The sequence below is a fragment of the Melospiza georgiana genome, chromosome 2, assembly GCF_028018845.1.
Source record: "Melospiza georgiana isolate bMelGeo1 chromosome 2, bMelGeo1.pri, whole genome shotgun sequence".
Lineage (NCBI taxonomy): Eukaryota > Metazoa > Chordata > Aves > Passeriformes > Passerellidae > Melospiza > Melospiza georgiana.
This window is the reverse complement of record NC_080431.1, coordinates 17,727,444-17,739,902: the sequence shown is the minus strand read 5'-3', so window position 1 is coordinate 17,739,902 and position 12,459 is coordinate 17,727,444. Positions and strand designations below refer to the sequence as shown.

Sequence of the window (12,459 nt, the reverse complement as noted above, 5' to 3'; positions counted from 1 at the left end):
CCTCTTCCATTCCCAAAAATAATTTTCAAAAGGCTTCCTGCTTGCAGAACTGACACTCAGTGGTGCTTGAGAAAACACAAAACTGGAACAACAAACTTTTTTTTAAGCCAAACAACATGTTATCAAGAGACAAAAGCAACTATATAGTTCTCATCTCAGTATTTTTGATGCTAAAAAAAGATCAAAACTTCTTGATCTATTTTAAGTCACTGAAATAGTTCTACAATTTAGATGCTCCAAAAGCAATGTTTTCTACTATCATAGAACATCTGATGAGTGCAGATGAGTAATATTTTGTAGTCAATAGCAACCAGCATGTAACATGTACACTGACTTCCTGCAAGTTAACTGCTTTACATATGCAATGTCCTATTTTCATTTGTTTATTCTCAAAAGAAAAAGGAAATTATGTTTTTCTTATGTAAATTAGTTAATTGATGGAGTGGGGGGGAAGGGAAAAAACAAAGCTCATGCAATTCTCCATGTTTATTGCCCTTCAGCAATAAATAACTGATGGGGGAAAGGAGGGAAGGGAGAATATCTGGGTGCTTTTTGAGCATCAGATAATACTGACGTATCTTTAAAGTCCATTACAAGCCAGAATGAACACAAGACTCACTATCAGTGTGAAGAGCAAAACTGGCGGGAGTACTAAATTCTGTCAGCCACATTCAACAAGATTAACTTAAGTACAGCTTTGAAACTTTGCTCTTTTTAAATAAATCACTGAAAAGTCAGCAGGAAGCACTCCATACAGATAACCACCCCCCCAAAAAATAAGAGAAAAAGGCAATTAGGCAAATAACAATGCAATGGTGCTTAGGGAAACAGGAATGCAAAAGTTACTCGTGCTGTTTGATGCCCTCTGTTGAACCTTCCACAGCAGGAAGAACTGGTACCTGCAGAGAAGCAGGGCTGAGAGATGGGAAGCATCGCAAGTTTCAAAAAAACATTGTGACACACAGACTTGCACAAGGGATAACAAAAATGGATTACATACCAGGAACAGACACAAACTCTTAAGAGCTGCAAGTTGCTAATTGCTGACCCATGAATACATATACAGATACTACAAAGAGCATCTTTTGTACACTCAACACAGCCAGCAGACAAAGTCTGTCATATAAATGTGTTTATATACAGCTTATAATTTGACAAAATCTGAAGCTGTTTTATCTCTGAACTTAGAAACAAAACATAACAATGCTTTTGACTTACTTGCCCAGGAAGAAAACTGTTTAACAGGAACATTGACTAAGAAACAGACAGCACCAGTTTAATACTCATCGGCAAGACTGCAAAGGAGGCATAATAAATTCAGAATCAAAAGCAAGAACCAAACACCCTCAAATGAATTAACTAAATTTAGATTTAAAACAAATCTGAAACACTTGACAAATAGACTGTCCTTTAAGACACAAATGACTATACAGCACCAAGGCTTACAATTTCACCAGCTTTCCGATCAAAGCAGTTATCAACCTCTATTGTGAAGTTAGATAAATAAATAAGTTCAATATTAATTTATATCTACTAAGACTACAAACACAAGTAAAATACTTAGGAAATCTAATTAGAAAACAGTTTTAGAATTATAATGCCGATCAAAAGCAACAAAATCATCTAAGTCAATGACAAAAAAGTCACAGGCTGTCATGAAACTTAGTTAAGAACTTGCTAAAAATCCCTTCAATAACTTCCTGGTTAGGCTAGTCAAATGTCTTTTCAAACTACAATTAAAGTTGACCCACTTCCACAAAAGTGAAAAATAGAGCATCCATTTGTAAACTCAATTTATTCCAGCCTCCCAAAAAAAGAGATCTTTTGCACAACTAATAGGCCAGCAGCTCCCCAGAGACCAAAGCTGTAGTAAATCCCTGCTCCTTCTGGAAACATGTCTTACCTGCTACTACCTCCATTTAGAGATACTTACATAGGTAACAAATATTTAAGATCCAGATTTGTAATCCTAAAGTAACAGGAGAAGGGGAGAAGCAGTAAAGTAGCAAGATCTCTAAATATACTACGTAACACAGGCAAAACTCATCAGTATTACAGACCTCTGACCCAGTAGCATTTACTGTACAACCTAAAGCCATCAACCTGGGCAGAAGCTTTCAGTGACCAGGGCCAGCTGTCTTACAGATACAGAACAGACTGTCACCACAGGCAGCAAGATGTTCAGCAACCATTTAGTGTCCAAACAGGCATATGCTGAAGGGCAACATCTTCCCAGACTGCCCAGATACAGTCAAATCAACAATATTCAGGAATATCCAAATCCATGTTCAGCCATGAACAGCTACAAAAAACACATGACTATGTTTTATTAAGAAAAGTATTCATTTGGTGAAAGATGTCACCAAAACCCATTTAAATATAATGAACCGACTTTCGACTGTGATGGGGACAGACTGCAGAAGTCATATTACCAGCAAAAAATAAGTGATCAGAGAAAACTAAAGCAGTTGCATTAACACAGGCAGAACAGATCACCTAATGATCCACAGTGTCCCAAATAATTTTACTACAAAACAGAAGCTAATCTTGTATGGAGGTAGTTTTAATTGCCATCATATGCTTGTTTTTTCCCTAAATAGCGTACTGCTTAATATTAAGCTAACAAGTTTCTCTTGTTACTAAGCAGGTTCTGCATGACACTTACAGGACAGCCCATGCTAATTCTGTATTCTCTGGCTGTGCAGCTGCCCTCCCTGGGGTAGCACATATCCTCTAGGGAATCCAGGGAGAAGACAGTGAAGCGTTTTGTCTGATGCAAAAGCAACATCTAAAAAAGGTTCTATTTTTATAGAATATGTGACAAAAAGTATAGTCCCACCTAGTAATGTTCATATTGCCCACACACAGCCATTATTTCCATTATTTGGAAAATAATTTTTGCGTCTCAAAACGTATCTTATTTACCTTAATGTAGAAGACTTATTAAGTTCCTATGATTCCATGTGGAAGCAAAGCTGTAAATTAGGGTGTTTCTATTTTGTTACTTAAAGATGCCTCTAATATAGACCATATGTATTCTAAAGCAGTAAAATATACAGATTAACCTTAATATACACAAACAAGAAAATTACAATGCTGCTTATCAGCTTCCAAAGGATTTGGAAAACTGAACTTCCTGTCAGCTGTACTGCAGTGAAACAAACACTTTTTCCATAACAAAGTTATTTTTCACTATCAGTCCTATAAATTGAGTATGGCTGCAGTCATGGTTACAGGAAGCAAAAGGTGAAGTGAAAAGAACCCAAAATTTGCAGGATGATCTTAAGAGGCAGAATAAAACAATGTCAATTTAAAAATTTAGTAAGATAAAGACAATTCCCTCTGTCCTTCTAAGAGACTACAACATCTCCTGGTGAAGAGATATGAAGTACAGTATGACTAGCATGCTGAACATATATCTTATTCAACCCACATCACTAAACTCTTGAATACCTCGAAGATAGAAAAAGGACACTCAGTGCAGGTAAAGCAGCAAATATTTGAAAATGCTAACCAGCAAGCTGACAGCACCCAGTCATTGCTACTCTTCCACTGGGCCTTGGAAATACATGCACTGATTTTGCACTGCTTCAGGACAGAAACTGTCCAGTAAATGAAAGAGAAATGGGAGGGAACTTCCCAATCACAACAAATCCTCTGGTATTTAGCTTATACCTCTATGTCCTACAACAAACAGGACCAAGAAAGAAAAGTAAGGACACAGAACTATCAGAAACCATCCTATTAGCAGTCTCCATTAGTACATCATATCCCAACTGTTTGTTTTCCCCACATCATACCATAAGAGCTCCCAGCTAACCCAGCATCTCCAGATGCAGCAGCCAAGGTTTTCAGCACAACCCAGAGACCAGTCTTTCTCTAGGAAAGACATGAAGCTGAACAAGACCAGGAGACTTGCAGAACAAAAATTCATAGTTCTAAGACCCTGATCATGAAAGAGTTTTTGTATTGACTTTAACTAAAGCCAAGTTTGAGCTTACTTTGGAATAAACACAAGATGTAACTGTCCACTCCAGCTCTCCCACAGAAGTCTCTGCCTTGTCTCCCTTATTAAAAGCAGTTTGGAAAGTGGCAAGCACATCTACATCTGTGTGCCTGGCTGGTGCACACGGAGCTTTGGTGAACAGCTCTGGAGTGATGCACCTGACATCTACATCTGCTGCTCATGCAGAGCAGTCAGTTTCAGGCCCAGCAGTCAAACTAGGACTTCTCATTTTCACTGCTGTAGATGTACAAAAGTAGTTGAACCATGGAGATGCAAAAGAGAAATAGATGAGAAAAACCATGCAACACAAACATAAGGTTGCCAGACCTCAACGGTCTTACTGAAATGAACACAAATTTACTTAACAGCACCTTCTCCTTAAAATTACCTTTCCGTGGAAGAAAGGTTTCAAAGTTAAGACACCAAGCAAAATAACAAGAAGCAACAGGTGAAAATATACAAGGCAGCATGGACCATCCCAAGCAATTACCCGATTATGTAGGCACAGCCTGTCAGCACAGACACAGTACAGAAGGTAGTGTGACCAAGGCAATAGGAAGCCTTCTTCACATGGGATACAATAGTGTTTCATTTATCTTTTAGACTGCTGCCTCAGACTCAACAGCAGTGCAGGAGGGTGGTGACAGTCCACAACTCAGAAGCTCAAGCTCCTTACTTTCAACATACTGTCTTCTCATGGATCTTTACTGCAGCTGCTCTCAAGCCCGCCTCCTTCATATTTGATGCTTAAGCCCACCTTGGAAGAGGTCACCAACAATGCGATGCACAGGAGATTTAACAGTGTGCTTGCTCTGTGCAAAACGACCACACCATTTGTGAGCAAACACTAAGGAAGAAATCTTAAACTAAATCCAACAGTTATATCAGCACTGACAGATCTCTACACCCAAAGTGATCCTACCTCTTTCCAAAGAGACCTCAGCACAACTCACCTGGTCTTTACATCCACAGAGACCATTGCTTCTCTTGTACCTCATCATTATTGTTGCTACACATTATTTGGAGTATTCTCTTTGTTTTCTTGGGACCACTTTCTAAAGATCCATACACACATAGCTGCTTTTAGTACTCCCCTCTCTACTCTCTCCTCATCCCACATATATCCTATTGTAAACCACAAGAAAAAAGAGTAACAATTTTCATCTCTGCTACTTTTCTTCATTTATACTTTAGAAAGACAGACTTCAGCCGGTATTAGGTGGACACAGCTCTTGGCACACACAAAACTAAGTGTATTTACTGTAAGTGAGAAAACCTGAGTGCTCTGACCAAGGCAAAAGTATTTCCTGACTAGAAAAGTTATTTGTATTTGAAAATTGCTATTATCGCTCCCTATCTTTTAAAAATTACTTCTATGCCCAAAAGCAGAAATTTGCCCTTTCCTAGTATTGGTGGTCGCCATGCCTTGTACTGAACAACCCCACACTTAGAGGCATCCTGCTAATCTACTTAAACTATTATCCTGAGCATTTATTAGGGCTCCATGGAACTGGAGCGGGACTCACTGACGCACCTGAGCCTACACTCGGACCCCACTCCAATGCGCTGCCCGGTTGCTCTCTCGGGCCATGCGGATGGGTTTTCACCCATCACCAACAAGCCACATCTGCCCTCTTTCCCCGGAGCACTCTCAAGTTTGACTCTTACTACGCACACCTACAAAAACTTGGGACCGTTCCGACCATTCCTCAGTATACTTAAATGGGACAATTCCACAAAAAAAAAAAAGTCGCTTGACTGAAACAATATAGGAAAGAGAAAGGTAATGAACAAACCAAAAGAAAGATATTAAAAAAAAAAAAAAAGGCAGCTGGAGAGCTGGAGGTTGTATTTGCGCTGCCAAGTACGTATGGCCGCACACTGTGAATTGCCGCGCTCTGAACTCAGGTCAAGGCGCCGAGGTTCAGCGAAGGACGGTCCCGTGAGGCAGGCGGGCAGCGGGGAGCGCACGGCACCCGGTGCCGCCGCATCTCCGCTTGCACCGGGCATCACGTGCGGCGGCCCCGAAGCTCCCCGGCCGCCGAGCCGGTCACGGGACCGTCCAACTCCTGACCGAGCCCTTCCGGCGAGCCCGGGGCCACGGCGGGGCTGCTCCCCGCGCCCGGGCTGGAGCGGCACCGGCGCTACTCACGTATCGGCTCACGAGGGTCCGCAGGAGGCTGCAATCCATGGCGGGCGGGCGGCTCAGGACCGCGCCGCCGGGCGCTCGCCGGTGCCGCCGGGCTCCCTGGCTCGCCTCCTCACTGGCCACATGCAGAGAGCCGCGCTCGCCCCGCCGGACCCGCTGTGACGCCGGCCCGGCGCTCGCCGCCGTCCGCCGGCTATGCCATGTGCTCGCCGCCGCCGCTGCGGCGCGTCGCCCCGCGGCCCCGCATGCCCCCCGCCGCTGCCGTCGCCGCTGGAGTCCCGCCGAGGGAGGGCAGGCGGAGGGGACTGCGCTGCCGGCAACACTCTCCCGCCCCCGCCCGCCGCGCTCTGCCCGCCGCGCGCGCCGCCCAGCGCTTTATTCGGCGGGCGGGGCCGGGGCCGCCCCCGCGCCGCTCCCCCCGCCCTTCCCCGCTCCTGGCGCGCGCGCGCGGGCCCGCCCGGTACCGGCCCGGCCCCCGCCCGGCGCGCGCCGCTCTGATCGCGCCCGGCGGCCCCGGCGGCGCGCACGTCACGCGCGGCGGGCGCGCGCGCTGGCAGCCGTGCCCGCTCCCCGTCCCGCCCGTCCCGCGCGCGGCTCCCGGAGCGGCCGGTGCCGGCTCCCGGCGGGGGGAGGCGGGAAACCTGCCCGTGCCTGGGAACGGGCTGGGAACACTGCCGTGAGCCAGTGCATCGTACTGGGAGCACCAGAGGGAGTGAAACCCGGCGGGAAGGGAAAGCGTAGGGAGAAGCCAGAGAGTAGCATTGGGTGCGCTGGGAGGGCACTGGGAGCACTGGTGGAGAGCCAGGGAGTGGCACTGGAGGCACTGAGGGTAGCCACGAAGCGATACTGGAAGAACTGGGATGGCATAAGAGCACAGAGTGGGAACCAGGAATGATGCTGGGAGTGAACTGGGAACACTAAGGGGAGTTAGTGAATGATGCTGGGAGTACTCGTAACTACAGAATGGGTTGGGTTGGGTAGGGTTGGGTTGGGTTGGAAGGGACCTTAAAGATGGATCTCATTCCGACGCCCGGCTATGGGCACGGGGACCTGGGGGGACGGGGATGGAGCAGGGCAATGTTGCTGGGGCCACTAGGGCGAGTCGGGCAGTGATACTGGGACTACTGGGAGGAAACTGGGAGCAGTGGAGGGAGACAACGATCCTGGGCGGGCACGGGAGCGCTGCGGCGCGGCAGCCGTGTCCGTGGGAGCTCCCTGCGCCCCGCCCTCACCTGCGCCGCCCCGGGCAGCGGGGAGCGGCCGCCGCGCCTTTCCGGGGCTTGGTGCCCGCGGCGGGACGGCGCCGACCCCCGCCCGCCCCGGCGCCTCCCGGGCACGCTGCCCCGCCGTGCCGGTGCGGCGGAGCCTCCTTGCGGCGTGCCTCCTTCCGCCCGGCCGCGGGACCGAGCCGTGCTGGAGCCGAGCCCGCTCCGGCCCGAGGGGCGGCAGCGCTGGGGCAGCGCGGCGCGGACAGCCGGGACCGAGCCCGCTTGCGGAGCGCGGCGGGAGCAGATTAGGAACCCTCTGTGCGGTACAAGCCCTGCTGAGCCCGCAAACTGGAGAAACTACTTGGGGATAAGTGAAGGGAAAAGCAGAACTCGGCAAAAAATGCGCACGAAGGAGAAGTAAAGCGTATCATTATTCCTTTTTTTCCCCCTAGATGCCTAAGACAACACCTTTTAGGTATTTAGGCCTTTGTTTTCTGCAGCTGTTGTTTGTTCATGCCATTCATACCGAGGAACTCACTCAAGTCTGCAGGAATTTTGTACGCAGTTTCAGATTACAACTTCATATAAAACGAAGGCTCTAAACCAAATACTCTCTCAATAACTAAATGAAACTTATTAATTTTATAAAAGTCAATCTTTTACTAAAAAAGTCGATTTTAACAAAATCAGAACTGTATGCTTATGGAAATTCGTTCCCTTCTTTGGCAGCAATCACATAAGCTGTCCCTTATTGTCTAGTTCATGGCTAAAACAATGAAGTTTTTGCTTATTTTGGCTTTTGTTTTGTCACAATTACATAGCTCTCTGGACCATCAAATATTTTACCACAAAGAACGCACAAATTTCCAGTACAACAAACACGTAGAAAAAATAGAAACTGAACTATTTGAGATCATTACATAAATACTAACAGAAAGAACATATGACTGTTTCTTTACAGGTCACCTTTAATGTAGGTGCATTTTATAAATTCAGCAGTTTTTATTGCTGGTTAGATTGCAAAATGTATCATTTAATGAACAGTAAGTGCACTGTGGTCAAGCTAATGTTGCTGTTCAAACTCTAAAGGGATGTTGGTCTAAACCCCAATTTTCATCTTGGTTACAACTAATAATTTATATTCATTTTGCAGCACCTCTCATTTACAGACCTAACACTTCTGTGACATAGGTTTCTTTACTTGCATTTCAGCTTCAAGAAATCATCACTGAAATTGAAAGGTGAAAATAAAAAAAAAGATCCATGAAATAACAGGAGTTTTCCCCAAAATTAGCAATTCTGCATGAATTAACACAAAACTTCTTTATTTTCTGTTTCTTTACAAGAATAGTTACATATTAAAATAATATTATGTGTGCATGTCATCAATCTTCAGGAAACTAATTTATTATCAAGTAAAAACTACAGAAGAACTTCATGAACATAAAGAGATAGTTTCAAAACAAACACATTGCAAAGCTGTAACAGGAAATTTTTTCCATTTAATGTACTTCTCTGTCTAGCTATTCCAATTTCAAAGAACTTACAGAATATTCATATTCTGTAATATTTTTTCGTGTTATTCAGCTTCTATTCAAACAGTACTATTTAGTCAATCCAGTCTTTTTAATGACATTGCTTCTTACCTGGGCTTGGAGTGAAAGCAAATTTTCAAATTATGCAGAAAGTTGCTTTCTAAAGCTTTCTTTGAATACTTTCAGTAGTTTCTTTCATCCAGGTGCCACAATCTGGTTTTTTTCATTTCATTGAGTGTCCCTGTGTGCCATGCCCACGTTACTTGGTGCACCTCACAGAGCACCTCTGAAGGGAAGGAATTTCAGCTGCTGAGCTGGGAGCAGTTAACAACGGTTCAGTTCTGAGCATGACCATCATGGAGATACTTCTGAGCTCCTTGCTCTCTCCTCAGCTTAGGTAACCAAGGTGGGGCTGCAAGAAGCATTTTCCTCAGATCCACAGCCTGGAAGCAACTCATAGATGTAGATTGGCTGCATTCCCTGAGGTGAAAAGGGGACAAAAAGCTCCTGTCCTCACTGACTCTTGCAGTGCAGGGCAGAGGACACACAGACACAGCCATTTCCAGGCTGCTGCCCAAGCAAAGCTGAGCCATTTTTCTGCCTTCCCTGCACTGCCAGGAAAAAGAGAGAAAATGAGCACATCTGGGTTCTGGGCACATACTGAGGTGAAATCCCATCCTACATTTGTGCCCATATTTCCGCAAAAGGCACCTCATTGTGCAGCCCAGAAGCCAGCACTGGTGGGACACTGAAAGTTGGCACAGGACCTTGGCAACTGAGCCGAGATTGTGCAGGGAGGACTGCACAGCACATTTGATTTTTGGAGTGGCAAGCTTCTCCAGGGTCAGTGGGCAACTGAGGAGGGTGTTGAGGTCACAGTTTTAGACTTAGGTACATCAAATCTGCCTAAGTCAGGCTTAAGGTGCCTGAGTCCTTTATTGGATCTATCCTAAAGTGACCTGCTGAAGGTCACGTTGTGACTTAGCAGTCAAGCCAAATGAGGAGCCTTGATCTTATTGGTCATGGATCTGTTCTGCCTATTATGCAATGTTTCACTTTTAAGCAATTTATTAAACTAATCATCTTTGTCTTTGAATATGCCATCACATTTATTTCACTCCTCATTTCTCATTTTAAAAATTCCTAAAATTACCTGTATGCTGTATTTTCTAAACTTCTTGTGTCTTTTCTGACTGCAGAATTGCCCTCCTGTTCCATTGCTCTCTGTTTCTCCTTCCTATTCTTCTGATTGAACCCTTGTGATCCATTACTGGCCTTTCAGGATTCTCCTACCTGCCCAGCTGAATTACCACATTCTCTAGATCCTACTACTTACCACAGAATCTCACACTGCTTCTGATTTACTTACTGTGCCAGTACAGCTCTTCTTGAAACATCCCACTCATTCTATAATAGCATTAGAAATCAAGGTGAATATGTTAGTGTGCAAAAGATGTACTTTTCTTATGTACAGATGTATTTTCTGTTACTTTTAAACCCTTATTAAGTCACTCCATTTCATCATTGCAGTGAAAATGTTGAGACTGGTCCAAGGGCAGCAGCTCACTACATGCTGGATTCTCTTCTTGAGGCAGTAATAGATATTTTGCAGTTTAGTCCACCTTGATTTTGGAAGGTGGGAAGGCAGGATTTAAAGTTGGGCTCTAATAATGTGCCACAGTTCTCACAAGCATGCTGGTGATAAAATATAAATGGATAACATGGTAGACATCTGGATTTTTGTTCTAGATTTTAGTTTGACATCTGTTTAGGTTCCTGCTTCCTATTATGGTAGTGACTATTTACCTCTAGTAGTTCTAGCCAAAGTTACTAAATACTTCTTGGAAAAACTGTGTATAGGTGATAGAGGTTAACTCAGGCATGTGTGAGAATAGTGTGAGGAGTGGGAAATGGCAGAGATTGAAAAGCTGTTAATTGTATGCAGCTTACCTGCTTGAGAAACTGGCATGTGCGCTGAGTGAAATTGTTTATCCTGCAGTGTTCCTGGCTTTTCCCCTGTATCACTTCTTAATTGTGTCTCTCCATCTTTTATAGTTCTGAAAAGTTAATGAAAAGAAAAACTTGTCATTCTTGAGTCACCATATATTTAAACTAGTAAATTGGTACTAAAAAGAGAAATTATTCCCTCAGTGAACAGATGTTTGTGTTTTGATCTACTGAAATAATATTTTTTTCAGATCCTTCTAAATATTGTTAGTGAAAAGAGATACCAACAATATTTCAATTCTGAAATATGCTTTATGTTAAAAACATTTCACCGCCTGGAGTTTGTGACAGATGTACTTCATTTGAAGAAGAATATAATTAACAGTTACAGTGGTACTCTGACAACCTATCTGCCCAGGAGAGATAACAAATGAAGGTAAAGACAAAGCAAGTAAAATGACCAGCCTCAAACTGCTCTGATGGTGATTGTACTAGAAGTAAAGTAGCCCAAAGGGACAGAGGGAGGCTCAAAAAAGCATTGGACATTGAAGATCACTTCACTCTTGCTTGACTTTATTTGTCTAGATCTTTTTTTTGTTTGTTTTTCCAGAAAACATGTATGTGAAAAAGAGACACATTTCTGGCTCGTTGACCTCTCTGTTTCTAACCTCTGGCAATAATGCATAACTTCTCTTATAAAAGCTAAATGCACTGTCATTGTGACAACATATAATTCCCACATCCCTACTAACAAAGGTGACCTTTGTTAAATAGTTTTTTAACAAAATCCTCTAAAAGAACAGAGGCTTCTAAACAGATGCAATCAAACAAATGCACATCAGCTGAAATAATTTGGCTGCCATCTTCTGCCAGCTCAGGCAGTCAACTGCAATTACAACCAAGATTTGTTCATCTGCTTTACCTGATGCAGATCCAGTTCCTGGCTGCTGCAAAGTTATCCTCTTCGTCAGGAAAGGCACAGGAATCAGGAATATCTTACTTCTGAGACAGAGCAGTCACATGGACCATTTGGAAGACTTGCCCCATCACTGTGAAACTGTATGAGACTCATTAAGGGGAAGCCCAGCCTCCAGCAGAGGAAGCTTCTCCTGGGATGACATGCTGTTGGCTGCTATGGTTACTAATGTGATTTTCCATTTACTTCCTTGTTCACTCACCTGCTTTCTCATTCAAACACCATGCACAAGTACCTCCAGAGATATTTGTAGTTGGAATAGTGACAAACCTCATTAGTGGAAGCCATGCACAATCAAAGAGAAAAAAGATACAAATGATCAGCAAATAAACAGAAGAAAAGAAAGTGCTGGAATCTACAGTTATTGTGAATAATATTCTGTCCTTGCTGCTTTGTGAACTTTGTGTTCTCTTCACTTTGGATTTGCATTAATGTGGGTCTTGCCTTATGTCTCTATTTTACACCTCAGTGCTTCGATCCAGCAGTGAACTCCCCACAGTCAGACTCCTGTGACTGTAGAGCTGAGTGCAGCATCACGATTTAGAGGAGCAAAATATTGTGTTTATTTTTGGTATCTTAAAGGGACAAGCACATTATTTTGCTATTTTATTTTGGTAGGACTTCACAGGTCTTCCCAA

The 12,459-nt window shown here is 44.0% G+C and overlaps 1 protein-coding gene across 5 annotated transcripts in view; it reads right to left on the bottom strand.

Moving 5' to 3' along the window:
- ATP11A (ATPase phospholipid transporting 11A) overlaps positions 1-6,265 on the bottom strand; it is a 117,473-nt gene extending 111,208 nt beyond the window's left edge. For all 5 annotated transcript variants that reach the window (XM_058045072.1, XM_058045073.1, XM_058045074.1 and 2 more), the window contains exon 1: positions 6,159-6,265. In XM_058045072.1, coding sequence (XP_057901055.1) covers positions 6,159-6,197 — 39 coding nt within the window. In that variant the 5' untranslated portion in view covers positions 6,198-6,265. The remainder of the gene's footprint in view (positions 1-6,158) is intronic.
- Between the last annotated feature and the right edge of the window lie 6,194 nt (positions 6,266-12,459).